This window comes from Staurois parvus, unplaced genomic scaffold, assembly GCF_062004578.1.
Source record: "Staurois parvus isolate SC_StPar_1 unplaced genomic scaffold, SC_StPar_1.0 ptg001265l, whole genome shotgun sequence".
Lineage (NCBI taxonomy): Eukaryota > Metazoa > Chordata > Amphibia > Anura > Ranidae > Staurois > Staurois parvus.
Window position 1 is genome coordinate 157,899 of NW_028319061.1, and position 26,964 is coordinate 184,862.

The 26,964-nt window shown below is 47.3% G+C and overlaps 1 protein-coding gene across 1 annotated transcript in view; it reads left to right on the forward strand.

Moving 5' to 3' along the window:
* The window catches only part of LOC149437711 (uncharacterized), an 87,086-nt gene that overhangs the window by 15,286 nt on the left and 44,836 nt on the right, over positions 1-26,964 (forward strand). Inside the window, exons 3-5 of the mRNA XM_089660704.1 lie at positions 3,984-4,295; positions 13,509-13,757; positions 20,107-20,415. Of these exons, the coding sequence (XP_089516830.1) occupies positions 3,984-4,295; positions 13,509-13,757; positions 20,107-20,415 (870 nt within the window). The remainder of the gene's footprint in view (positions 1-3,983; positions 4,296-13,508; positions 13,758-20,106; positions 20,416-26,964) is intronic.

A 26,964-nucleotide genomic window follows, 5' to 3' on the forward strand; every position in this document is an offset into this window, starting at 1 on the left:
GTACACAACAGGGGCAGTTCAAACAAGCAATAGTCCGGGTATTCAATGGGGGCAGCCCAAGCACGGGACATAGGGGTGCTCAACAGGACAGTCCGGGCAAGGATAATATGGGCATTCAGTGGGGCAGTCCAGGCAAGGGTGATATGGAAACACATTAAGGCAGTGAAGGCAAAGGGGCGCACAAAAGGGACAGTTCCACACTCCGCCACATGCGGCTTGTAGGGGCACTCACGCCAGGTTGTTTCCAGGGGCAACCAGCGGACAGTGTGCAGGAACGCTCACGGTTTCAGGGACGGCAGCAGTCAGCAGACAGGGACCCTCACAGCGGTCAGCTTTCAATGGACAACAGCGATCAGCAGACAGGGACCCTCAGAGCTTTCCAGGGACAGCAGTGATCAGCAGACAGGGACCCTCAGAGCTTTCCAGGGACAGCAGTGATCAGCAGACAGGGACCCTCACAGCGGTCAGCTTTCCAGGGACAGCAGCGATCAGCAGACAGGGACCCTCACAGCGGTCAGCTTTCCAGGGACAGCAGCGATCAGCAGACAGGGACCCTCAGAGCGATCAACTTTCCAGGGACAGCAGTGATCAGCAGACAGGGACCCTCAGAGCGATCAGCTTTCCAGGGACAGCAGCGATCAGCAGACAGGGACCCTCATAGTGATCAGCTTTCCAGGGACAGCAGCGATCAGCAGACAGGGACCCTCACAGCGATCAGATTTCCAGGGACAACAGCGATCAGCAGACAGGGACCCTCACAGCGATCAGATTTCCAGGGACAGCAGCAGGCCTACAGGGACTCAGCGGGGGTCCTGGCTGTGGGGTCTGGCCTCAGCTCAGACCCCACACAGCGCCTCCCTCAAGAGCAGGGGACCAATAGAGAAGCCGGGTCCTGCTCCGGTCTTTTTATTACTGGAGCAGGACGCTTCCTGGTTGCCCCAGCAATGGCCAGCCCAGCGTCGGGTTTCCGGGGTAACGAGGCCCGCCCCCTCACTCCGGCCACGCACAGGGAGCGCAGCCTTTGTCTCCGGCGAGTGCAGATTGCGGGAACTTCGGGGCTGCGCTGTGTCCGCCGAGACAAGGGGAGGGGGGCACACAGACACCCAGGTGGCCAGCACATGGAAAATCCACATGCAGGCACAGCGGGGTGTCAGACTCCTTGGGTCTGGCCCAGGAGAGGGGCGAACCGCACCATTGGGGAAGATCCCTGGTGTCCGGCACACCACTTTGATGTGGGCTTGTGCGGGCGCAGGGACATGTAATGAGGCAGGGAATGGGGAAGCAAGGGAGTGAGAGGGGGGACCGTGACATTAGCGTTAGAGCACTTTTACAGCTAAAAAAACCCTCCTTTTTTACAACAAGAAAATGCTAATTAAAGCCTATGTGTGTATGGACACCGAGGAGAACATGCTGGGGGGTTTACTGGCTGTAGAAAAAGAACGCCAGAAGCCAAATACAGCCGCTGTAAAAACGCCCGGTGTGCATGAGGCCATAAGGTCATAGTTGTACAGTATTGTGACCCGTCTGCCTACAAACCATTAAACTTCCACACAACACTGTACTCATATGAAATTGTTATCATTTTCTGAGTCAGAGCTTTCTTTTGGGGGTATTTAATCCCCACTGGGTTTTTTTTAATTTGTTGCTAAACAAACAAAAAAAGACTGAAGATTTTGAAAAAAAAGGGTTTTCTTAGTTTCTGTTATAAAATTTAGCAAATAAGTAATTTTTTCTCCATCATTGATGTGTGCTAAGGAGGCTGCACTGATGAGGCTGCACTGTTGGGCACTTAAAGGCTGCAATGATGGACACTGATGAAGCTGCACTGATAAGCTTCCCTGATGGGGCTGCACTGATGGACACTGATGAGGCTGCACTGATGGACACTGATGAGGCTGCACTGATGGACACTGATGAGGCTGCACTGATGGACACTGATGAGGCTGCACTGATGATCAGTGCCCCCGATGTACTGACAGCCTTGCTGGTTGGCTGTCCTTTCTCTTACACAGACACAGCATGTGAGCAAAGGACTGCTGATAACCGACAAGTCTGTTTATTTATGATCAGCTGTGATTGGCCGTTTGCCCCGATCCAAAGGACACAGCTATCACAGAGTGCACCTGATGCGTGCCCCAGGCTATAGCATGGTCAATACATGGTTAAAGATGCGATCTGTGATCAGGACACAGCACATCACAGATCGGAGTACAGTTTGTTTTCCATATTGGGGACATTTTGTGGGTGTTTCCACTGTCCTGGTGCTCCAGGGCCTTCAAAAGTGTCATAAATAGTCAGGAAATTAGATGTGTAATTTATGCCCCTAAAATGCCTGAAGGTGCTCCTTGGATGTTGGGCCTCTCTATGTCTCACACATATGGTACCCCATACTTGGGAGGAGTAGCAAAATGTGTTTTAGGGTGTAATTCCAAGTATGCCTGTGCCTTGTGTGAAAAATAACTTCCAAAAACTCGCCATTCCTCTTACTAAATACCTCAGACTGGCTACTTTCCAAAAGGGGTCATTTAGGGGGTATTTGTAGTGTCCTGACATTTGGGGGGGATTTGTAGTGTCCTGACATTTGGGGGGATATTTGTACTGTCCTGACATTTGGGGGATTTGTACTGTCCTGATATTTGGGGGGTATTTGTACTGTCCTGACATTTGGGGGATATTTGTACTGTCCTGACTTTTGGGGGGTATTTGTACTGTCCTGACATTTGGGGGATATTTGTACTGTCCTGACATTTGGGGGGATTTGTAATTAGGGTTGAGGAGCAGCCTAGCAATCACACACCCTTCTATGATCCCTCTAGCTATCCTACAAGCAAGAACCCCGGGGTTAATCACTCTTCCACTGTCCACATACCCCCCACACCAGACACACCAAAAAAGGTAGCCTGTCATCACCCAACAGTTTATCCGCAGACCGGTCTGCTGAGACACCCCTCACACACAGATCTCCGTCTGGCAGATCTGTTACCTTTACAATATGCATGCAATCTGCCAACGTGCAGTACAATTGCATACAGATTGGCAATGAGCTTGACCGAGCATATAATGACACTAACATAAAATACAATCTAAACTCTCCGGAGATCTGAGCCCGAGCTTAAGTACCAAGAAGTCACTTATTAATTTTAAGATTTAATATCCTGAAAGTGGGCAGTACATAAAATATATACAAAGTATAAAAAGTTACAAAAAAGACACACAAATGACTATTCACTATAAAATAAAAGGGAATAAAACAGAAGTAAAACTTTACCAGGATTTACCCTGCGACTGGAGCAAGTCGGAGTCCGTAATCCGTTAGTCGATCGAACCGGCTCCATACGAATTACAATGTCCAGGTCCTCAATTTTTGGGGATATGGACACAGGCAGGATATTAGTTCTTGGCCAATTGAATTTCCGACACCAGTGCATCAGTCCGATCGCGACAGTACCAATCACTGTTCTGCTATCGCACTCCAGCACCACATAACCATTTCCTGCATTTTCCTGGCCTTCTACCTAGGCCACAGATATAGTTTTTATACGCTGTTGTAGCCCACAGAGTGTCCAATGAGAAGGAAGTATTTTCATCTCTCTGCAACTAATGTTTTATCTTTTATGAGGGATGAAACATACTCCTTTGATCCCCTGATATACTTCAAAGCTCTGGTCTCCCGCTGTCCTGAAGCCAACCTGTCTCCAACCATTTCCTCTTTTACTTCAGGAAGGTGGCAAAGTCTGATTATAGACAAATCTTATTGGCACTTAGGTGTCACATCCAGAAGAAGCTAGGTCCCTTCAGATGCTAATTGATGACCATATGCCTCTGAATCCCTCTGATTAAATATTTCTTTAATGACAAGGCATGCAACTACAATTACGATTACATTTTGCTACAGGTCACATTTTATCTACTCAAATCTGTACATTTATGTCACAGTTCATATATGGCTTCTAATTGTGTTTCTACTTTTCTCTGTTATTCAGTGTTTCCTGTTAATGTCGGCACAGTGACGGTGATCCAGAATCCTCCATTCCTTAACCTGCCTGCTAGTAACACGGCTCAGATGTCCTGTGATGTCGGCAATGTCAAGCCTGAAGAGATTGAGGAATATAAATGGCATATGGATGGTTCCCAGAAACATCTGGAGAACTCCGCCCGGGTGACGGTCACCCCAAACTCTCTCACCATCTCCTCTGTCACCCCCAATGATATCGGACTTTACATCTGCACAGTGTCAGTATGGGACAAGAAGTTCTATTCATTGAGCGGGGGCGGGACGTATCTGTCAGTGACAGGTGAGGGATAGGCCACCATACAACACCAACACCTGGAACACAGTTTGTGGTAAAACATGATGTGACAATGATAAGTGTTCAGTAAAATAACAAATATCTCATTTGTGGTCATTGAGGAACACGCACACATCACTGACCGAATGTTCACTAAGAGGCCCATTTACAGTGGAACTGAGCTCAAAAACCGAAGATTCAGTGATGTCACTTCCCCTTCTCTCCACCCTGTCCAATCAGAGAAGGCAAAGCATTCCCTGAATGGTTCCCGTGCCGAGCAGCCAACCTCCTGTATTCACAATGCAGCAGGGCAGCTGCTCAGTGCGGGAAGCCAGAGGAGATCAGTGGAGTAGTGGTGCCTATACAGTGATTTCCAGCTTCTAGAGGGATCCCACAGGCCTGGTATGTACAGAGTTCCATTGGCCCAAGGTGGAACATTGTACCTTCTGTATAACACACCCAGACCTGGGATCTTCTGTAAATTAAAGGGTGAAGGTTTTTTACCTTCATCTATTCTATGCTGCTACCCCCCCCCCCCCAGCTCCCCCAAATACTTACCTGAGCCCGATCCCAATCCAGCAATATGCACAAGAGCAGCTGCTCTCCTGAGTATCTCCCTCCTCATTGGCTGAGGCACAGCAGCAGGAGCCATTGGCCACAGCCAGTGAGGGGGGAGCAGGGGAGCAGAACTAAGCCACACTCTGTGCGCCCCATAGATTCACTCGGGAGCAAGCATGCACAAGTACCCCCAGAGTAAGCAGCTTGCTAGAGGGGGCAATGGGCAAGGGGGGGAGGGTCAGAAGCACCAGTGGGTGACTTGAGAAAAGGAGGATTAGGACTGCTCTGTGCAAAACCGTTACACAGAGCAGATAAGTGTGACGTTTATTATTTTAAAGACAAAAAACCTGAACCTTTGGAACCACTTACAATTTTCCTATCTTCCTCCTCCTTCCTCTCCCCACTACTGAGTCCACCCCCCACCCTCCCTCTCCTCAGCTGTATACTTACTGTACTTAGTTCTGGTGTCCTTTCCAACCATTGTCCACCATGTTTACCAGCTGGTCCTTTTTTTTTCTTCCCGCTGTCTCCTGTAGAACTGTATGGAAAGAAGGGGACTGACCCATAAACAATGAGGCATTTTGCAGCAGGAAAGGTACCAGAACTACCAGCCACACCACACAGGCAATGGGAGCTTAGTGAGCTGACCAAGAGGCTGAGGAACGTATGTAAGGAGGATGTTGTGTTCCAGGAGAACTCAGATGATTTTTTGGCCAGTTACGGGTTCTGCTGTGGGGAAGCTCTGTGACGGGGCGGGGGGGGTAAAATGGTTAGAGGGCTGGAAAAGCTTTTAAACTAGATTCTGGGGGAAGGGATCAGAAAATAATATGCCACATGGAGAAAAATGTTCTATGGGGTAACATGATCTACAGGGGGTAGGGGGGGGGGGGGTTGGAATAAAGGGGGAAGTGGGGTTCAAACTAAGCAGCAGAGAAATATCATCCCCTAATAGTAGTGACATCTCAGGTTCAGCTCAATAATGAGTAATAATAGAATATTCAACACGAATACAAAATGTAAAGATATGTTCACAAATGAAAGACGCCTGGCAAACAGAATGGATAAACTAGGACTTTTGCCATTCGAGAGGACATGGACGTGGGGTTTTTGGAAATCTGGTTGGACAGCTGACACGCCTGGGCTGCAAATATTGAGGGGTACACTCTATTTTGACTGGGACAGAATTGGCAGAGGAGGTGGAGGGTTATGTATGTATGGGGGGGCGATCTGAAAATGAATTTGAGAGATGTATGAGAACTTTGAGTCCAGAGGCTGGAGCTCCAAAAGAGTGCAACAAATAGTAGATGACTTGTGGCGGTGTGTTATAAGCCCTCTAACAAAGGATGGGGACGAGTCTCAGCTACTTTCACAGATTGAAATGGCTGGAAGCAGGGCAATATTATTGTGTTGTGATTTTTACTATCCTGATATTGATTGATCAAATTGAACTGCACAGTCAACATAGGCTTGACATTTCTTGCAGAACACTTTCATGGAAAAAGTGGTAAATGCCCCAACAAAGAAAATTTCCTGTTAAACCTACTAATTTAAAAAAAAAAAAAGCTCATTATAGTTGTGCCAGTTAGAGACAGCTTGGGTAATAGTGATCATGGTGTAATCACATTTGCCATGAATTACAGGAATCTGGTATGGCATGAACGTAAAGTGGTTGTAAAGGCTGAAGGTTTTTTACCTTCATTCATTCTATGCATGAAGGTAAAAACCTTCTGTGTGCAGCAGTGCCCCCAACCCCTTAACCACTTGCCTACCGGGCACTAATACCCCCTTCCTTACCAGGCCAATTTTCTGCTTTCAGCGCTGTCGCAATTTGAATGACAATTGCGCGGTCATGCAAGATTATACCCATATGAAATTTTTATCATATTTTTCTCATAAATAGAGCTTTCTTTTGGTGGTATTTACTCCCCGCTGGGTGTTTTTACTTTTTGCGCTATAAACAAAAAAAGTGCAAAAAAAATTGAAAAAAGACAGCACCCGGCGATCTCCGAGATCACTGTGTCCTACGGACACAGCTGATCACGTGATGTGGTAAAAGGCCAATCACAGCGGCCTTTTACCACATGATCAGCCGTGTCCAATGACATGCTGATCACAGGGAAATGCAATTGCCGGTTCTCGGCTGCACTTTGCTCACCCTGTCAGAGAACCGGCAGTTGTCAGAGCAGGGATCGGCACTGATCATCAGGGCACTGATGATCAGTGCCCTGATGATCGGTGCCCAGCAATGCTGCCCACCAGTGCCACCCATCAGTGCCACTCACCTGTGCCACACACTTGTGCCCACCAGTGCCACCCACCTGTGCCCACCAGTGCCATATTTTCTTTCTGTTATAAAACATATCCAATAAAATCACATTTCTTCATACATTTAGGCCAAAATGTGTTCTGCTACATGTCCTTGGTATAAACTAAACTGGGTTTTTTTTTAGGAACATTAGTATACTGTAGTTCTGATCGTGATTAAGATACTGATCCATACAGACAGTATGCTAGTAACGGCAGTGGTCAGCGAACTATAGTGTGATTGTGATAGTGTGGTGGGCAATCTGGTGCTAGCAGGCACTGGCTGGACACAGGACATTCCGGCTGTGGAGAACCATCTTGCTGCCCTGCGTTCTTCATGGGGGCAGATCCAGAGGTCCTTGAAGGACTCAGCACAGCGCCAGAAGCTCCAGCCTGATCGTAGACGGTTGCTCGCTCCTTCATACCAGGTCGGAGATCGGGTTGTCCACTCATAACCTCAATCTTCGGGTGCCCACACCGAAACTGGCTCCCCGTTTTGTTGGTCCTTTCCGCATCCTCCGCAGGGTGAACCCGGTTGTCTATGCCCTTGCTCTTCCTCCTGGGATGCGTATCTCCAATGTCTTCCACGTATCCCTGTTGAAGCCTCTGGTCTGCAATCGCTTTACTGCCTCACTGCCTCGGTCCCGTCCTATCCGGGTGGACAGTCATGAGGAGTATGAGGTGAGCCGCATCCTGGACTCTCGGCTGGTCCGCAGTCGGGTGCAGTTCCTGGTCCATTGGCGTGGTTATGGTCCCGAGGAGCGTTCCTGGGTTCATTCCACGGATGTTCATGCTCCTGCCCTCCTCCGCGCTTTTCACGCCCGCTTTCCCCAGAAGCCTTATGTTGAGCCACGGAGGGAGAGGGGCCCTTGAGGAGGAGGTACTATCAAGGTCCTACCTTTTCTCAGGGCTTGTGCTGCTCCATGTGCTGGCATCAAACTTAGGTCTGCAAAGCATTGTGGGATCCTTTATGCTTTTAGCCCCCTGCGGCTCCTCCCAGGAGGTGGCGGCTTATCACATTTAAGTCTGCTGTTTGTAGCTGTCCATTGCATTTGTGTCCTGTCTGTTGCACAGCAGCAAGCTCCTGTTCGGTTAACTCTTTGCTCTCCTGGATACTGACTTGGCTTTGGCTAAGACTCCTCCTGGCTTCTGACCCCAGCTGGCGACCATTCTTCCTGGCTTCTGACCCCAGCTCTGGTGACCATTCTTCCTGGCTTCTGACCCAGGCTCTGGTGACCATTCTTCCTGGCTTCTGACCCCGGCTTTGCCTATGATTCCCGCTGGTTCTCGACTTGAATATCCTGGAAGACGACCTCGGCAGGAGAACTTCTGTCCTACCAAGTCATCTGCTGTGTCTGTCGGACTTGCATAGACTCTTGCCTTATTTTGACATTAATAAACCCACCTTTAATTGCACCTCCTTGTGTGTCTGGCTCCTCGCTCCCTGGCACCGATGTCGCTAGTGACACTAATACAGTGATCAGTGATAATACTGCATACTGTAAAATGGCACTGGCTGGGAACGAGTTAACATCATGGGGTTAACTGTGTGCCTGTCACAAGTCAGCCTGCAGTTTCTTGCCTGTGGATTCTTACCTCCTTGCTGCAGTGCTTTCTCTACCCTGATTCCTTTCACATGAGTGGTTTGGCTGTGCTCACCTGGGGGAGATGCCTGCTATTCTGTGGGTTTTCCCTTCCATCACTTCCTGGCCCGCTTCCTAGTTTACTTGCCTATATAAGACATGCTCACTCATGGGAGGTAGGGAAGAAAGGATGGAGGAAGGGAGGGAGGAAAGGAGGGTGGGAAGGAGGGAAGGTGGAAGGAAGGAAGGAAGGAAAGGATGGAGGAAGGAAGGGAGGGAAGAGGAGGGGAGGGAGGAAGGAACGGAAGGATGGAGGGAGGAAGGAAAGGATGGAGGGAGGGAAGGAGGCAGTTAGGGAGGGAAGAGGAGGGGAGGGAGGAAGGAATGGAAGGAAGGATGGAGGAAGGAAAGGAGGGAGGGAAGGAGGGAGTGAGGGAGGGAAGGATGGAGGAAGGAAAGGATGGGAGGGAGGGAAGGAAGGAAGGAAGGGAGGAAGCAAAGAGGGAAAGAAAGAAGGGCAGGCGGAAGGAGGGAAGGAAAGGATGGAGGAAGGGAGGAAGGAAGGGAGGGAAGAGGAAGGAAGGAAACAGGAGACAGAGAGAGGAAGAAAGAAGGGGTGAGAAGACACAAGGCTGGCGGGGAGTGAGGGTGGGGCAGACACAGGAGGAGAGGGTGGGAGTAGGGGGGGCTGTCAGCACAGGGGACAGAATATGCTGATAGATCCCCCGCAGCACTGGAGGAGATGGGGGGGGGTGGCCGCAGGGAGCGCAAACAGGAGACCACGGCATGCAGGAGATGGATAGGAGGGGAGGGCGGGCGGCACATAGAGGACAGTGCATTTCTCAGTTTGTCTATGTTCCGCCTAGCCTCCCCTCCTATCCAGGTGGCCCTGGCCCAGTGGGTTAATGCCCGGTGTGCCCTATGGCCAGTCCGGGCCTACTTGTACCTATCCTGGCTTCCTTTACCATCTGTGCTTATTTGCTGCCTGTCCTGACCCTGTCTTGTCTCCTCTGTGCTGTGATTGGGCACAGCTGATCAGCAGGTGTACAGACAAAATGATTGGCTGTGCCCTGCTAAAAAACCCATGCAGTGTCCAATCACAGCACGAGTCAGCAGGGGGCATGAGCGCCGCCAAATCAGGAAGTACACCATGACATACGGGTATGCTGCAGTGCCTGGCTTTGCCGCCTGTGCGCAGTATATCTATAGTGAGCAGGTCAGCAATTGGTTAATAAAATAGGGGGTGGGGCAGCTACATTGCAAATAGGTTCAGTATTGAGAAATGTAAATGTAGCAACCTCCGAGATAGATACAGGGAGCTGGATGAGTGTTTTCTTAGAAGGCTGAGTAGCAGCCAGGAAGAAATCGTCAGAGTCCAATTTGGGTCAGGGCTGAGAGGCTCTGCAGATCTGCTCACTGATATATCCCCAATCTAGAGACTTGGAGAAGTCTCCAGATCTCAGTGGGCTGGTTATGAGGAGGAGCTGGCCTGCACTCGTAAGGGATCCTGGCCAATCCCCAAGCAGGAGGCTTGGCATGGGATCAGGACAGCCCTTTTAAAACCTCATACTTCTCTTTTAATAAAGGTGTTTGAGGAGCTCAGCCATTAGGATCGACAGCATAGATTACATTTATTCACTCTGGAAAAGAGTCTCTTAGGAGTTGATGTGATTACAATGTACAAATATATCAAAGGTGACTCCAGTAACTGTAATAATCTGTTTACTCTGAAGTCCAAGGGCTTTTTTAACACTATGTACACTATATTGCCAAACGTATTGGGCCTGCCTCCCAATCATGTGATTCAGGTGTAACAATCCCCCCATATCATGTGATTCAGGTGTTCCAATCCCCCCATATCATGTGATTCAGGTGTTCCAATCACCCCCATATCATGTGATTCAGGTGTTCCAATCCCCTCCCAATCATGTGATTCAGGTGTTCCAATCCCCTCCCAATCATGTGATTCAGGTGTTCCAATCCCCTCCATGGACACAGGTGTATACAATCAAGCCCCTAGGCATGCAGACTGCTTCTACAAACATTGGTGAAAGAATGGGTCACTCTCAGGAGCTCAGTGACTCCAAGCGTGGTCCCGTGATAGGTGGCCACCTGGGCAATAAGTCCATCCGTGACATTTCCTGGCTACTAAATATTCCATGCTCAACTGTTAGTGGGATTATAACATAGTGGAAGTCACTGGGAACAGCCATTCAGCCACCAAGTGGTAGGCCATGTCACATGACAGGGCGGGGTCAGCGCATGCTGAAGCGCACAGTGCACAGAAGTAACCAACTGTCTGCAGAGTCAATAGCTAAAGACCTCCAAACTTGGTGTGGCCTTCAGATGAGCCCAACAACAGTGCGTAGAGAGCTTCATGGAATGGGTTTCCATGGCCGAGCAGCTGCATCCAAGCCTTCCATCACCAAGTGCAATGCAAAGCGTTGGATGCTGTGGTGTAAAGCACGCCACCACTGGACACTAGAGCAGTTGAGACGTGTTCTCTGGAGTGACCAATCACGCTTCTCTGTCTGGCAATCCGATGGACGTGTCTGGGTTTGGCAGTTGCCAGAACGGTACTTGCCTGACTGCATTGTACCAAGTGTAAAGTTTGGTGGAGGGAGGATTATGGTGTGGGGGTGTTTCTCAGGGGTTGGGCTTGGCCCCCGAGTTCCAGTGAAGGGAACTCTCATTTTGGACAATTTCATGCTCCCAACTTTGTGGGAAGAGTTTGGGGATGGCCCCTTCCTGTTCCAACATGACTGCGCACCAGTGCACAAAGCAAGGTCTATAAAGACATGGAGGAGTCAGTTTGGGGTGGAGGAACTTGACTGTCCTGCACAGAGTCCTGACCTCAACCCCATAGAACACCTTTGGGATGAATTAGAGCGGAGACTGCGAGCCAGGCCTCCTCCCCTGACATCAGTGCCTGACCTGACAAATGTGCTTCTGGAAGAATGGTCCAACCTTCCCATAGACACCCTCCTAAACCTTGTGGACGGCCTTCCCAGAAGAGTTGAAGCTGTTATAGCTGCAAAGGGCGGGGCCAACTCCATATTGAGCCCTGCGGACTAAGACTGGGAGGCCATTAAAGGTCATGTGTGTGGAAAGGCCAGCGGCCTGATACATTTGGCAATATAGTGTAGATTGTATCAGTCAAAAAAATAAATCTTGTACTTGTTTTTGATCATTTCTTTGTAGAGTGCCCATGAGACCCTGTAACGTACATGTGACATAAATGTACATATTTGAGTAGATTAGATGTAGTTTCAGTCCTTGTCATTTGGGGAAATGAGGTACTCAGACACAGAGGCATCAATTAGCACCCAAAAAGCCCGGCTTCCTGGATGTGACACCTTTTTGCTAATAAGGTTGTCACCTTCTGGGAAAACCGGTTTGGAGGAAATGACTGCAGACAGGATCTGCTTGACATTGGAAGCTCTAAAAGGAATATACATACATCAAAACGGGGTATGTTTCATCTCTCATAAAAGCTAAAATATTAGTTGCAGAGAGATGAACATACTCCCTTCTGTATGGGCACCCTGTGGGTCACACCGACACCTAAACATCATATTTGTGGCTTAGGTAGAAGGCCAGGAAAATGCAGGAAATGGTTAGGTGGCACTGGATCGCGACAGTTGAACAGTGATTGGTACTGTCGCGATCGGACTGATGCGCTGGTGTCGGAAATCCCATCCCCGACTTGGTGTTTCAAGCCGGTCCTAGTCCGCTTGAACTTGGGCAGGTCAGCACCCAGAACATCCTGTGGGCGGGTACAGGAACACCCCCCCATGGTCAATTGGCCAAGGGCAAATGTCGCGCCTACGTCCATATCCCCATAAATGGGGTACCCGGGCGTTGGGACATTGGTAATTCGTATGGAGCCGTTCCGATTTGACTGACGGATTGCTGATGCTCTGGCTTGTTCCAGTCGCAGGATAGATCTCGGTAAAAGTTTTATCTCTGTTTTATTCCCTTTTATTTTATAGTGAATAGTCATTTGTGTGTCTTCTTGTATTTTTTGTATTTCTGTAACTTTTTATATTTTGCACATATTTTATGCACTACCCACTTTCAGGAAATTAAATCTTAAAATGTATTAGTGACTTCTGTGTATTTAAGCTTGGGCTCATATCTTCGGAGAGATTAGATTGGAGAGATTAGATTGTATTGTATGTTAGTGCCTTTAAACGCTCGGTCAAGCTCATTGCCAATCTGTATGCAATTGCACTGTGTGTGGGCAGATTGCGTGCAGATTGTAAAAGGTAACAGATTGGCCAGTCAGAGATCTGTGTGTGTGGGGTGTCCCAGCAGACTGTTCTGTGGGTAAACTGTTGGGTGGTGGCAGGCTACCGTTTGTGGTGTGTCTGGTGTGGGGGTGTGTGGACAGTGGAAGGGTGATTAACACCGGGGTTCAAGTTGTAGATAGCTAGAGGGACCCTAGAAGAGTGTGTGATTACTAAGCTGGTCCTCAACTCTAATCAGTGCACCAGATGTATGTAAGATTTGTATCTGCCAGTGTGTGGTCGACGAGCTGGATTGACGTGGACTCTCCATCTGGCGGTGGCCAAAAGGTAGTGCGGGCTGTGGAAGTACATCAACGCTGATCTTGTATACTGTTTTATATATTCAAAGTTAAGTCCCCTTTATCCCCTCACGACCGCACATGCGCGCCTCGGTTAGCTAGTCGCTGTGGGCGTGGCATGTGGGGGATCCTTGACAGACCCTATATGCAATGACTGTAATAACAGATTGTTTATGTCATTTCCAGCAAAGCCTGCGGTGACCCTTCTGGAGGACACTTTCCTAATCTGTAAAGCTGAGAGGTTTTATCCTCAAGTTTTGGACATTTCCTGGAGCACCTCCCCGAGTGTTGCTCAGATTGGAGAAGAACTGACTAGGAACCAAGATGGAACCTTTACCAAGACTTCTAAACTGACCCTCACAAAGGAGATGCAAGGAGAGATGATGGCTTGTGAGGTGAATCACATTACACTGAGCACCAGGCTATACCGACATGGTGAGTACTGAGACATGGGTAGGGAGGACAGCAGGATCATTAGAATAGCACTTCCACAAGAACTCACTATGCCTGATTCATTAACCTCCCTGGCGGTCTGATTATTTCAGATTTTTGGTGCTGAAAGCGGTACATTATTTTGCATGGAAATATGTATTTTTTTTATTGTCGGCTGTAATTTTTAGGAATAACTCCCTGAAATCTGTCCGAACAAGAGTCTAGAAAACATCCCGGGGAGGTTAAAATTTGAAACACGAAATCATAAATTATAATATAATAAATAATCATAAAAAATAATAATATATTAATAAATGTAATTCAATAATATAATCAAACCAAAAACACTGAAATGTGAAATAGAGCGCCAAGTTGGCCCATCGCTGAGCTCAGTCGCAGAATCGTTTTCAGTGTCTGATGAGGAATTTCCCCCACCAATCATTATCACTCAATTCTGCAAGTGGTTCTGATTTACTATCGCTGTTCTCTAGCCGGTCTAAAACCGCGTCTGACCTAAAGGGACGCTTTTTGGACGCCATGGACGTTTCTCAGTTTCCAGGCAGAAAGAACAGTAACAATGCAGGCAGGGCGCCGGACAAAGCACTCGGGACACAATGTATGTGAAATGGTTGGATACAGGAATGTTATACTATGTGAAATTAGTGTATTTAGTGAATGTCACTTTTTGTCATTTTCAAACTTGCCGCCATTCCGTCCCCCGTACGTCCCGACGCTCACAGGGGATGGAACCCAGATGACAGATGCCGGCATCTGCCGGATGACATTACAGGGGGCACTTCAGGGGGGACATCGCGGGAGCGCAGGACAAGGTAAGTGATACTGGGATCCTGGAGCAACGCTATAGTGTATTCCTGAGTGTAGCTCGGGGGGGTTATCGCTTGTGGTGCTGAAACTTTACCCCGAGCTGCACTCGGGAATACCGCCAGGGAGGCTACAGGCAAATTAAAGACACGCAATCATTTAATTTTTTCACTGTTCTGTCCCCCATATGACAAAGTACTACCATACATATAATACTTTGTATAATGTTGCTAGGTGCTTCTTAAACCTTGCATTCTGTCCAACCTATATGTATTTTTCTGTTACATAGTTACATAGTTAGTCTGGCTGAAAAAAAACAAAATACATCCAGTTGAACCGAAAAAAAAAAAAGTTATAATTATATACTCACAATTGATGCAGAGGAAAGCAAAAAAAAACAGCAAAAAATTCCTTCCTGATCCCCCGAGAGGCAATCGGATATTCCCTGGATCAACTTTCCCGCTAAATGTTATATCCAGTTATATTCTGTGTATCCAAGAAACAATCCAGGACTTTCCTACAGCAATCCACTGAGCTGGCCACAACCAACTCTGGAGGGAGTCTATTCCACATTCTCACAGCTCTTACTGTGAAGAAACCTTTCCGTGTTTGGAGATGACATTTCTTTTCCTCCAGACGTAAAGAGAGCCCCCTTGTCCTCTGTGATGACCTCAGGGGGAATAACTACACCGAGTTCACTATATGAACCACTAATGTATTTATACATGGAGATCATATCCCCCCTTATGTATTATACATGGAGATCATATCCCCCCTTATGTATTATACATGGAGATCATATCCCCCCTTATATATTATACATGGAGATCATATCCCCCTTATGTATTATACATGAAGATCATATCCCCCCTTATGTATTACACATGGAGATCATATCCCCCCTTATGTATTATACATGGAGATCATATCCCCCCCTTATGTATTATACATGGAGATCATATCCCCCCTTATGTATTATACATGGAGATCATATCCCCCCTTATGTATTATACATGGAGATCATATCCCCCTTATGTATTATACATGGTGATCATATCCCCCCTTATTTATTATACATGGAGATCATATCCCCCCTTATGTATTATACATGGAGATCATATCCCCCCTTATTTATTATACATGGAGATCATATCCCCCCTTATGTATTATACATGGAGATCATATCCCCCCCTTATGTATTATACATGGTGATCATATCCCCCTTATGTATTATACATGGTGATCATATCCCCCCTTATTTATTATACATGGAGATCATATCCCCCCCTTATGTATTATACATGGAGATCATATCCCCTCTTATGTATTATACATGGAGATCATATCCCCCCCTTATGTATTATACATGGAGATCATACCCCCCTTATGTATTATACATGGAGATCATATCCCCCCTTATGTATTATACATGGAGATCATATCCCCCCTTATGTATTATACATGGTGATCATATCCCCCCTTATTTATTATACATGGAGATCATATCCCCCCTTATGTATTATACATGGAGATCATATCCCCCCTTATTTATTATACATGGAGATCATATCCCCCCCCTTATGTATTATACATGGAGATCATATCCCCGCTTATGTATTATACATGGTGATCATATCCCCCCTTATTTATTATACATGGAGATCATATCCCCCCCCTTATGTATTATACATGGAGATCATATCCCCCCCTTATGTATTATACATGGAGATCATATCCCCCTTATGTATTATACATGGTGATCATATCCCCCCCTTATGTATTATACATGGAGATCATATCCCCCCCTTATGTATTATACATGGTGATCATATCCCCCCTCATGTATTATACATGGAGATCATATCCCCCCTTATGTATTATGCATGGAGATCATATCCCCCCCTTATGTATTATACATGGAGATCATATCCCCCCCTTATGTATTATACATGGAGATCATATCCCCCTTATGTATTATACATGGTGATCATATCCCCCTTATGTATTATACATGGAGATCATATCCCCCCCCTTATGTATTATACATGGAGATCATATCCCCACTTATGTATTATACATGGAGATCATATCCCCCTTATGTATTATACATGGAGATCATATCCCCCCTTATGTATTATACATGGAGATCATATCCCCCTTATGTATTATACATGGAGATCATATCCCCCCTTATGTATTATACATGGAGATCATATCCCCCCCTTATGTATTATACATGGAGATCATATCCCCCCTTATGTATTATATAGAGATGAGCGAATTTTTCAAAAATTCGATTCGCCTGATTCGCCGAATTTTCCGAAAAAATTTGATTTGATTCAAATTTATTTGCCGCAAATTTTACTTATAAAAAGGGTTTCTAGGCTTCAGAGAGCCTTTATATTAGTGCAGAACACTGTACCTTTAATTTAAATGCCCTTGGAGTCTGCTGGGGAAGAGAAATAATACTGTCAGTCAGTATGACATGCAGATGAGTGCCGTCGATCTTAGAATCACCGCACACTTCACTCATTTGGGCAGTCACGGGGCCAAAGAAGAAGAAGGAGAAGAAGAAGAAGAATGAAAAGAATGAAAAGAAGAAGAAGAAGAAGAAGAATGAAAAGAATGAAAAGAATGAGAAGAAGAAGAAGAAGAAGAAGAAGAATGAAAAGAATGAAAAGAAGAAGAAGAAGAATGAAAAGAATGAAAAGAAGAAGAAGAAGAATGAAAAGAATGAAAAGAAGAATGAAAAGAATGAAAATAAGAATGAAAATAAGAAGAAGAATGAAAAGAATGAAAAGAAGAATGAAAATAAGAAGAATGAAAAGAAGAATGAAAAGAATGAAAAGAAGAATGAAAATAAGAAGAAGAATGAAAAGAAGAATGAAAAGAATGAAAAGAAGAATGAAAATAAGAAGAAGAATGAAAAGAAGAATGAAAAGAATGAAAATAAGAATGAAAATAAGAAGAAGAATGAAAAGAAGAATGAAAAGAATGAAAATAAGAATGAAAATAAGAAGAAGAATGAAAAGAAGAATGAAAAGAATGAAAATAAGAATGAAAATAAGAAGAAGAATGAAAAGAAGAATGAAAAGAATGAAAATAAGAATGAAAATAAGAAGAAGAATGAAAAGAAGAATGAAAAGAATGAAAATAAGAATGAAAAGAATGAAAAGAAGAATGAAAAGAAGAATGAAAAGAAGAATGACAAGAATGAAAAGAAGAATGAAAAGAAGAAGAAGAATGAAAAGAAGAATGAAAAGAATGAAAATAAGAATGAAAAGAAGAAGAAGAATGAAAAGAAGAATGAAAAGAATGAAAATAAGAATGAAAAGAAGAAGAAGAATGAAAAGAAGAATGAAAAGAATGAAAATAAGAATGAAAAGAAGAAGAAGAATGAAAAGAAGAATGAAAAGAATGAAAATAAGAATGAAAATAAGAAGAAGAATGAAAAGAAGAATGAAAAGAATGAAAATAAGAATGAAAAGAATGAAAAGAAGAATGAAAATAAGAAGAAGAATGAAAAGAAGAATGAAAAGAATGAAAAGAAGAATGAAAAGAAGAAGAAGAATGAAAAGAAGAATGAAAAGAATGAAAAGAAGAATGAAAATAAGAAGAAGAATGAAAAGAAAAATGAAAAGAATGAAAAGAAGAATGAAAATAAGAATGAAAAGAAGAATGAAAATAAGAAGAAGAATGAAAAGAAGAATGAAAAGAATGAAAAGAAGAATGAAAATAATAATAAGAAGAATGAAAATAAGAATAATTCCAGTAAAGCAAAAAGTGTTTCTGCAGAGTTCCTCTATTTCTGACAGTTCTCTGACAGTTCTTTCACATTTACAGCGATTGAAACATTGTATCTATTTGTTTCCTAATAAAAACATCTGTATCCTAAATGGAAACAAATAGATACAATGTTTCAACCGCTGGAAATGTGAAAGAACTGTCAGACAGCTGTCAGAAATAGCGGAGCTCTCTGCAGGGACATTTTTGCCGGCTTTTGAAGGGATGAAAACGGCCGATCAGGAAAAATTCGATTCGACCATCCGAAGTCGGCAAAAATTTGGATTCACCGCAAATCAAATTTTTCCTGAAATTCGAAACGAATTCCACTTCGCCTGATTCGATTCGCTCATCTCTAGTATTATACATGGAGATCATATCCCCCTTATGTAATATACATGGAGAGCCACCTCTTGCAGGACCAGGCTGCTGTGGCCCCCTACAGGACCCCGTACGGCATCACCACCACCCAATATCCGCATCACCCGTGGACACTACCCCGCAGCCTGGCGCGGCCACTCAGCCCGAGGCTCAGGCGCCCAGGTCTCCACCCGGACAGCAGTGAACTCCCGAGCCTCCTTACAGCATCCCCTGCATCCGGTAAGCCATCTCAACCTCCATCCCCACCCCTGCACCCGGACAAGACATCTCCATCCATCCTCTCCCCAGTGGACCTCCCCTCGGACATACACGGCTGTGTCACCAGGGGTCACCCGTGGCCTGGTGCACTGGCTTTCCCCCATCGGCTCCAAGGAACATCAATTCTGCAACTCCCACCCATCCCTCTCCTCCTCAAGCCAACCCTCACCCTACAACCCGAAACCTCCACCTGGACCCTGAAACCTGCCAAGCAAGCCTCCGCAAGAGCACATACATCCTTCCGCAAGAAACAGCCACACAACGCTCCAGATCTGGCCACCCTGACACCACTCGACGACTGCAACTCCCTCCTCATTGGCTTACCTTTACATAGGCTATCCCCCCTCCAGTCCATCATGAATACTGCTGCCAGGCTAATCCACCTTACCAGCCATTCAGTGTCTGCCACCCCTCTCTGCCAATCCCTCCACTGGCTTCCACTCAGTGACCTCCACCCCTCTCTGCCAATCCCTCCACTGGCCTCCACTCAGTGACCTCCACCCCTCTCTGCCAATCCCTCCACTGGCTTCCACTCACCCAATCAATATACTTCAAAATACTAACCACAACTTACAAAGCCATCCACAACTCTTCGCCCAGCTACATCACCAACCTGGTCTCAAAATATCAACCAAACCGCTCTCTTCAATCCACCCAAGACCTTCTGCTCTCTAGTTCCTGTGTCACCTCCTCCCATGCTTGCCTCCAGCACTTCTCCGGAGCTTCTCCCATCCTACGGGACTCCTTACCCCAATCTGTGGGGCTATCTCTAAATCTATCCACCTTTAGACGATCCCTGAAAACCTTTCTCTTTAATGAAGTCTATCCTGCTTCTACCTATTAAACCTCCATTTATTTCCTCCATCAGCTCCTCCCCCCAACAGTTATTACCTTTTGTATCACTCAACCCTTCCTCCTAGATTGTAAGCTCTAATGAGCCGGGCCCTCTGTTTCCTCTGGTACCAAACTGTATTGTAACTGTAATGTCTGCCTTCATTCTGTACAGCGCTGCGCACACTGTTGGCGCCATATAAATCCTGTATAATAATAATAATGATATTAAAGGGAATCAATACCCTGCACACTGACCATTGTTTGACTTTCTAAGAGGAATGTTTCCATCATGGCAGCATTAACAATCATTTAATTTCATTCCCAGTAACTCCTCACCTCACCCTGATTGTGGAAACCAAGAATCATCTTCTGATCTGTGAGGCCAAGAGATTTTATCCTCCAGAGCTGGACATTTCCTGGAGTGATTTCCCAAGAGGTGACCGGATTCATGAGAACTTGACTAAGAATGAGGATGGAACCTTCACCAAGACCTCCATGGTGTCCATCACAGAGGACATACAAGGACACAACGTCTTCTGTAACATACAGCATACTACAATTAGTAAGACCCTCTACCTACATGGTGAGTGATGGGAGGAGCTTACATCTGTCCAATATAATGTACATGTGATCTGTAATACTTTATATACAAAACACTGTGTAGCGCGGCTCGCTGAGTTATTTTCCGGCCCCTTGTTGCTATGGGCCCCCCTCTGAAAGCTCCTCCCCTTCTGACACCACAGTACTCTTCTGACCAAAGTAAATGATCACCAGAGAATAGACTCACACAGATTGGAGAGAACTGATATGATGTTTATATGATACTTGTCTGTAGGCTCGGGCAAACAGCATAAAGTGGTATATGTAACATAATGGCAATTATCGCTCTTAGCAACTCTAAGCAAAGAAACACCTACAGCAAAATCTCAACCAGTGCTGGCAGGCCTGCCATTCAGAAGTTGTCCCAAAACCTCCAACCTGAGGTGTTTCTGGTCCCCAGTGAGCAAGGACAGCTATCAAAGGCTGAACTAGCTCACTTTGGGCCCTCAGGATCTACTGGGCGCCCCCTTTGACTGGGCGCCCCTTTTTGGTTGGACCAAGGAGGGCCAACCACACATCATCATCCTCTCAGAAATAACAAACCCACCTGCACCGGATGGGATTGTTATTTCTGAGGGGATGGTGGTGTGTGGTTGGCCCTCCTTGGTCCAACCAAAAAGGGGACACCCAGTCAAATTCCACACCTGGGCTTAGGAAGCACCTAGCAACATGGGACAAAGAGTGTAACATTTTTTGTTATAAGCATTGGATGCTTTTGGTTGCACAACATTTGTGAATATATGTGGAAGCTGCACTGTCCCATCAAGTCTCTGTATAGTGTGGTCCTAACTTGAATCTATGAGATGGATGTCAATGCAGCTTAGTCAGGTCTGGATATGTGTGATGGCCTCAGTTGCTGCCCCAGCTATGACCTCTTAGACGTTTCATCTCCACCACTGGGGTTTGGTCACAGAGGTGGCCAAGCCCCAGTAGGAAGGGGTGAAATGCATCGGAGGGCATGGCTGGAGTGGTGGCTGGGGCCATCACACATATCCTGACCTGACTAGGCTGGTTTGAGTGGCATCCATCTTCTCTGAGGATCTATACGCCAGGAACTGTATTGGGCTCTCATGTTCTGCATACCGGCAAGTGTGCTCTCTGGCTTGGAGCGGCACCATCAGCTTCTCTACTCACTCAATCTATGAAAGTTTCCATCTTGGACATATATAACAATGGGTAAATTACTGGCCGGTATGTCTGAAGGAAGTCCATTCCTCCTTAAAGGTGCAGAGACACACCAGAACCACAGCACAGCACAATGGCAGCTTTTGTAAACTACTGATTCCCCTGCACCCATGTAAGAAAAAGAGGAGGACATGTTTGTAGCCCAGATCAGGAGGGCAGCAATGCAGCCACCACAGGGTATATATATATATTACAATTTTTGTTTTTGGCTTTAGATAGGTTTTCAGGAGAGACAGCATGTCTGAAAATGGATGGATACTGCTGTGCTCCCTTTCTTTAGAGAACTCATAGTGCTCTGGGAGTCCTTTGTCACTTTGTCATGCAAATGTTTATTTTATAAAACAGACTATGTACAGTATATATTCAACTATATAAAACCTCAAAAACAATAATCAATGTGTATAACTATAGGGATAAATATGGACACCCATTGCCTTGAGTGTTGTCATCCTCAGGTAAGTACAATTAGACATAATGATTCTGTATGGGACTTTCAGTTACAGTGCTAATTTCATTAGGTCGGAGGGCTCTTGGGAGGAGTACTGAGGCAGGGCACTGTGATTTTTTTTTTTTTTCAGTACACCACCCTGCCAGCCAGTGCTGGGACAAAGTCATCCAGTGCCCAGGGAAAAGATGCCAAATGGCTTCTGAGAACACAAGAGCTGCACAGGAAGGAGTCGGGGGAGAGAGAACACAGCCTGCATCACCTCCCGGCTCTCTCCTTGCCGCTCCCAGCGCTGGCCTGACAGGAGTTGTGATGCCGCTGTCACTACTCCTGTTTGCCTTGTAACAGAAGGAAGGCGCCCCCATCCCTACAGTAAACCATTGCATCCAGGGCCTACATCCCTCCCGCACATCCCTTGTCCCGGCCCTGCTGCCAGTTCCTCCTACCCAGTGGTGTATTTTGGTTTTGTGCTGCCCTAGGCAAGACTAAAATCACACCCCCCATCTAAATTTACCCCGCCCCCTCCTATTTAGGATCCACCTCTTCATCTGTAAACTCCACCCCTTCTGTTTTAGGTTCCACCTCTTCCTGTTAGACTCTGTCATAATATAGTTGCTCTGCCAGCCCAAATTATTAATTCTCTCATTAATCCCTTGTGTCCAGAGGAAGTACATCCTCACTTATTGTCCTACTCAAGTGTGCCAAATGTTCCTAGTTTTAAATAATGTATCCCCTCCACCCCCATCCTGCTAAAAGTTCCCAAATTCAATTACAAGTGTTCTCCCCACTGTCATCCTGTTTTACAGCTCCAAATTCAATTAATGTATTTTCTTTCCTGACCATCCTGTTTTATGCCCCCAAATGTAATTTAGTGTCTCCTCCATTGCCGCCCTGTCACTATCTCTCCCCAGAGATAGCAAGTTCACACCTCTCCACAGAGAGGTGCAAACTTCCTGTGAGAAAGATCCGGGTCCCGGCGTCAAGGTGAGGCCACACGATCCGAATGTTCGTATCACACGAAAGTTTGCTCACTTACGAACACCGCCCGGACAAAGTCCGCACTCATGTGAGCACGACCCGTGTCCAGGGGGGCGTGCCTCGTGGCCGAGCAACGAGGCACACTGCCCACAGCCCACCCCAGTTACCAGGACAACCGGGAAGTGTCTGGAACCGGTTTAAGAGACCGGTGCTAGGCTATCCCGGCCATCCACTCTGCTGTGCAGCCACTGAGGGATCCCAGCTGCGGCGGGACCCTAGTGGCCAGACTCTGCCTCAGCCCCATTGGCGTAGGGGGGATCCGAGAAGCTGCCAGCTCTGCCTCAGCCCACCACATCAGCTCTGCCTGAGACCGTTGCCTGCTCTGCCTGAGACCACCACATCAGCTCTGCCTGAGACCGTTGCCAGCTCTGCCTGAGCCCACCACATCCCCTCTGCCTGAGCCCACCACATCCCCTCTGCCTGAGCCCACCACATCCCCTCTGCCTGAGCCCACCACATCCGTTCTGCCTGAGCCCACCACATCCGTTCTGCCTGAGCCCACCACATCCGCTCTGCCTGAGACCGCTGCCAGCTCTGCCTGAGCCCACCACATCAGCTCTGCGTGAGTGTATGCTCCCTCTGTTTTATCTGTACTGTTTGTGAACTGCCCCTACCTCCCTGTTGGATTACAAACTGCTGTAGAGACGTTAACTTTTGGGCTCTCTCTCTGTACTACTCCCCTACTAATGTGGCCACCCGCCCTGCAATTTCCCCATTGAGTGACTGTTGTCTGTTTCAATAAAGCTTTAAGTGTTTGCCATCTGCCTTGTGTGTTCTGTCCTGCCTAACCTCCATCACAAGCTCCACCTCCAGGAGTTTGTCAGAGACTGCAGACAAGATACAGGAGATGGTCAGAGACTGTGGACAGGATACAGGAGATGGTCAGAGATTGTGGACAGGATACAGGAGATGATCAGAGTCTGCTGACAAACTACAGGAGATGGTCAGAGACTGTAGACAGGATACAGGAGATGGTCAAAGAAGGCAGACAGGATACAGGAGATGGTCAGAGACTGAGGACAGGATACAGGAGAAGGTCATAGATTTGAGGACAGGATACAGGAGAAGGTCAGAGACTGCAGACAAGTGAAACAGATGATCAGGGTCTGCTGACGTACTAAAAGAGACGGTCAGAGACTACGGACGGGAGAGGGTCAGAGACTGCGGACGGGAGAGGGTCAGAGACTGCGGACGGGAGAGGGTCAGAGACTGCGGACGGGAGACGGTCAGAGACTGCGGACAGGATACGGGAGACAGTCAGAGACTGCAGACAGGATACGGGAGACGGTCAGAGACTGCAGACAGGATACGGGAGACGGTCAGAGACTGCGAACCAGCTGGAGAGGCCTGGTCTATACCAAGCACTATGGATGACTGGTTTGCCTACACGCATTAGATGGGTACTGCACAACCTGTTAGACCCTGAAGCCACTCAAAGAGTCTACATCAAGCTTTCACCAATATAGTTAAACATCCAGCACCTCAGAGAAGACTCACATACTGCACCTCCTAATAAAATGAGTAGAACCTTGAGATATTCATAGACATTCTGCCCTTTATTGGTCATGGCCAGGCCTGGACTGGGACAAAAAATAGGCCTGGGCACTTTGAACTGAGTAGCCCAAAGCCCAGGGACCCTTTCATCAGAGCCTGGTGGCAGAATGCAAGGGTCTGGTTGCAAGAGCGGCCTTTGTGACCGGGGTAGTTTCACCACTAGTGTCAGTAGGTTTTTATTTTTATTTACATTTTTACAATTTTATTTTTTTACATTTTTTTTGTAGGAGGGAAGGAAGAGAGAGAGAGGGGAGAGGGGGAAGAGAGAGGAGAGGGGAAGAGAGAGGAGAAGAGAGAGAGGAGAAGAGAGAGGGGGGAAGAGAGAGGGGAGAAGAGAGAGGGGAAGAGAGAGGGGGGAAGAGAGAGAGGGGAAGAGAGAGGAGAAGAGAGAGAGGAGAAGAGAGAGGGGGGAAGAGAGAGGGGGGAAGAGAGAGGGGAGAAGAGAGAGGGAAAGAGAGAGGGGGGAAGAGAGAGAGGGGAAGAGAGCGAGGGGAAGAGAGAGAGGGGGGGAAGAGAGAGGGGGGGAGAGAGGGGGAAGAGAGAGGGGGGAAGAGAGAGGGGGGAAGAGAGGGGGGGAGGGGAAGAGAGGGGGGGAGGGGAAGAGAGGGGGGGAAGAGAGGGGGGGGAGAGGGGGAGAGGAGAGGGGAAGAGGGAGAGGAGAGGGGGGGAGAGGGAGAGAGAGGGAGAGAGAGGGAGAGGGGTAAGAGGGAGCGAGAGAGAGGGGGGAGGGGGAAGAGGGAGAGAGAGGGGGGAGAAGAGGGAGAGAGAGGGGGGAGAAGAGGGAGAGAGAGAGGGGGGGGAAGAGGGAAGGAGAGAGAGGGAAGAGGGAGAGAGGGGGGAGTAGGGAAGAGGGAGAGAGAGAGGAGGGAAGGAAGGCAAGGCTGGCTGGAAGTGTGGGCAGGGCAGACACAGGAGGAGAGAGCAGGAGGAGAAGGGACAGCTTTCTCTCTCCTCTCCCGTCTGTGTGTGGGGGGGCTGTCAGCACTGGGGACTGCATATGCTGACAGATCCCCTGCAGTGCTGGAGGAGGGGGGCGGCCGTGGGGGAGCATACAGGAGCTGATCGCATGCAGGAGATGGATAGGAGAGGCGATCGGGCGGCACATAGAGCAAACGAGAAATGCACGGTCACTCTCCAGCCGGCTCCATGGCTGACAGGTTCTCTGTCTTCTCACCTATCCTTGCCGCCGAGCACACACACGAACCCTCCCAAACACGCCCCACTCTAACACACACGAGCTTGCCCCCTTGGCCAAGCACAGCCCTTTGCAGCAATGGCACTGGTCCCTTCTGCCTGGGGGTGATGCTGCCCCCCTGAAAAGTGCCGCCCAAGCAGATGCCTTGTTTGCCTCGCGGCAGATACGCCCCTGCTCCCACCAGCCATGATCTGCCTGCATTGCATGAGGAAGCATAGAGATTTATTGATGACCTCACTTGGGCTAAAATGAGGTATGTAATGAAAACAGGTTTTATACGAAAATGTCATTAATTTGCTGATGAGGAACCAGGAAAGCCAAAATATAAGCACTAAATTTCAGCTTTATTAAACTTAAAAAAAATATATAATAAAAGTGAATGAATATAATTATAGTTTTAAATGTATTGAAAATGTTCAGTAAAACTAAATAGAATCAGGAGCAGATTGGATCGTGTTTTGCTCGGTTTTTTTACTTCCTCTGGATCAACTGTGGGTGTAGGATTATGGATACCCTGGATTCTGAACTATCCTTTCAGGCCCACATCCAATCCCTGTCCAAATCATCATCTCCGCAACATCTCCAGAATACGCCCCTTTTTACCAATGAGACCACAAAACTCCTCATTTACTCCCTGGTTATCTCTCACCTCGACTATTGCAACTCCCTCCTCATTGGCCGACCTTTACATAGGCTACCCCCCCTCCAGTCCATCATGAATGCTGCTGCCAGGCTCATCCACCTTACCAACCATTCAGTGTCTGCTACCCCTCTCTGCCAATCCCTCCACTGGCTTCCACGCAGTGCCCTCCATCCCTCTCTGCCAATCCCTCCACTGGCCTCCACTCACTGACCTCCACCCCTCTCTGCCAATAGCTCCACTGGCCTCCATTCAGTGTCCTCCACCCCTCTCTGCCAATCCCTCCACTAGCTTCCATGCAGTGTCCTCCACCCCTCTCTGCCAATCCCTCCACTGGCCTCCACTCAGTAACCTCCACCCCTCTCTGCCAATCCTTCCACTGGCCTCCATTCAGTGTCCTCCACCCCTCTCTGCCAATCCCTCCACTGGCTTCCACTCACCCAATGAATAAAATTCAAACCACTAACCACAACTT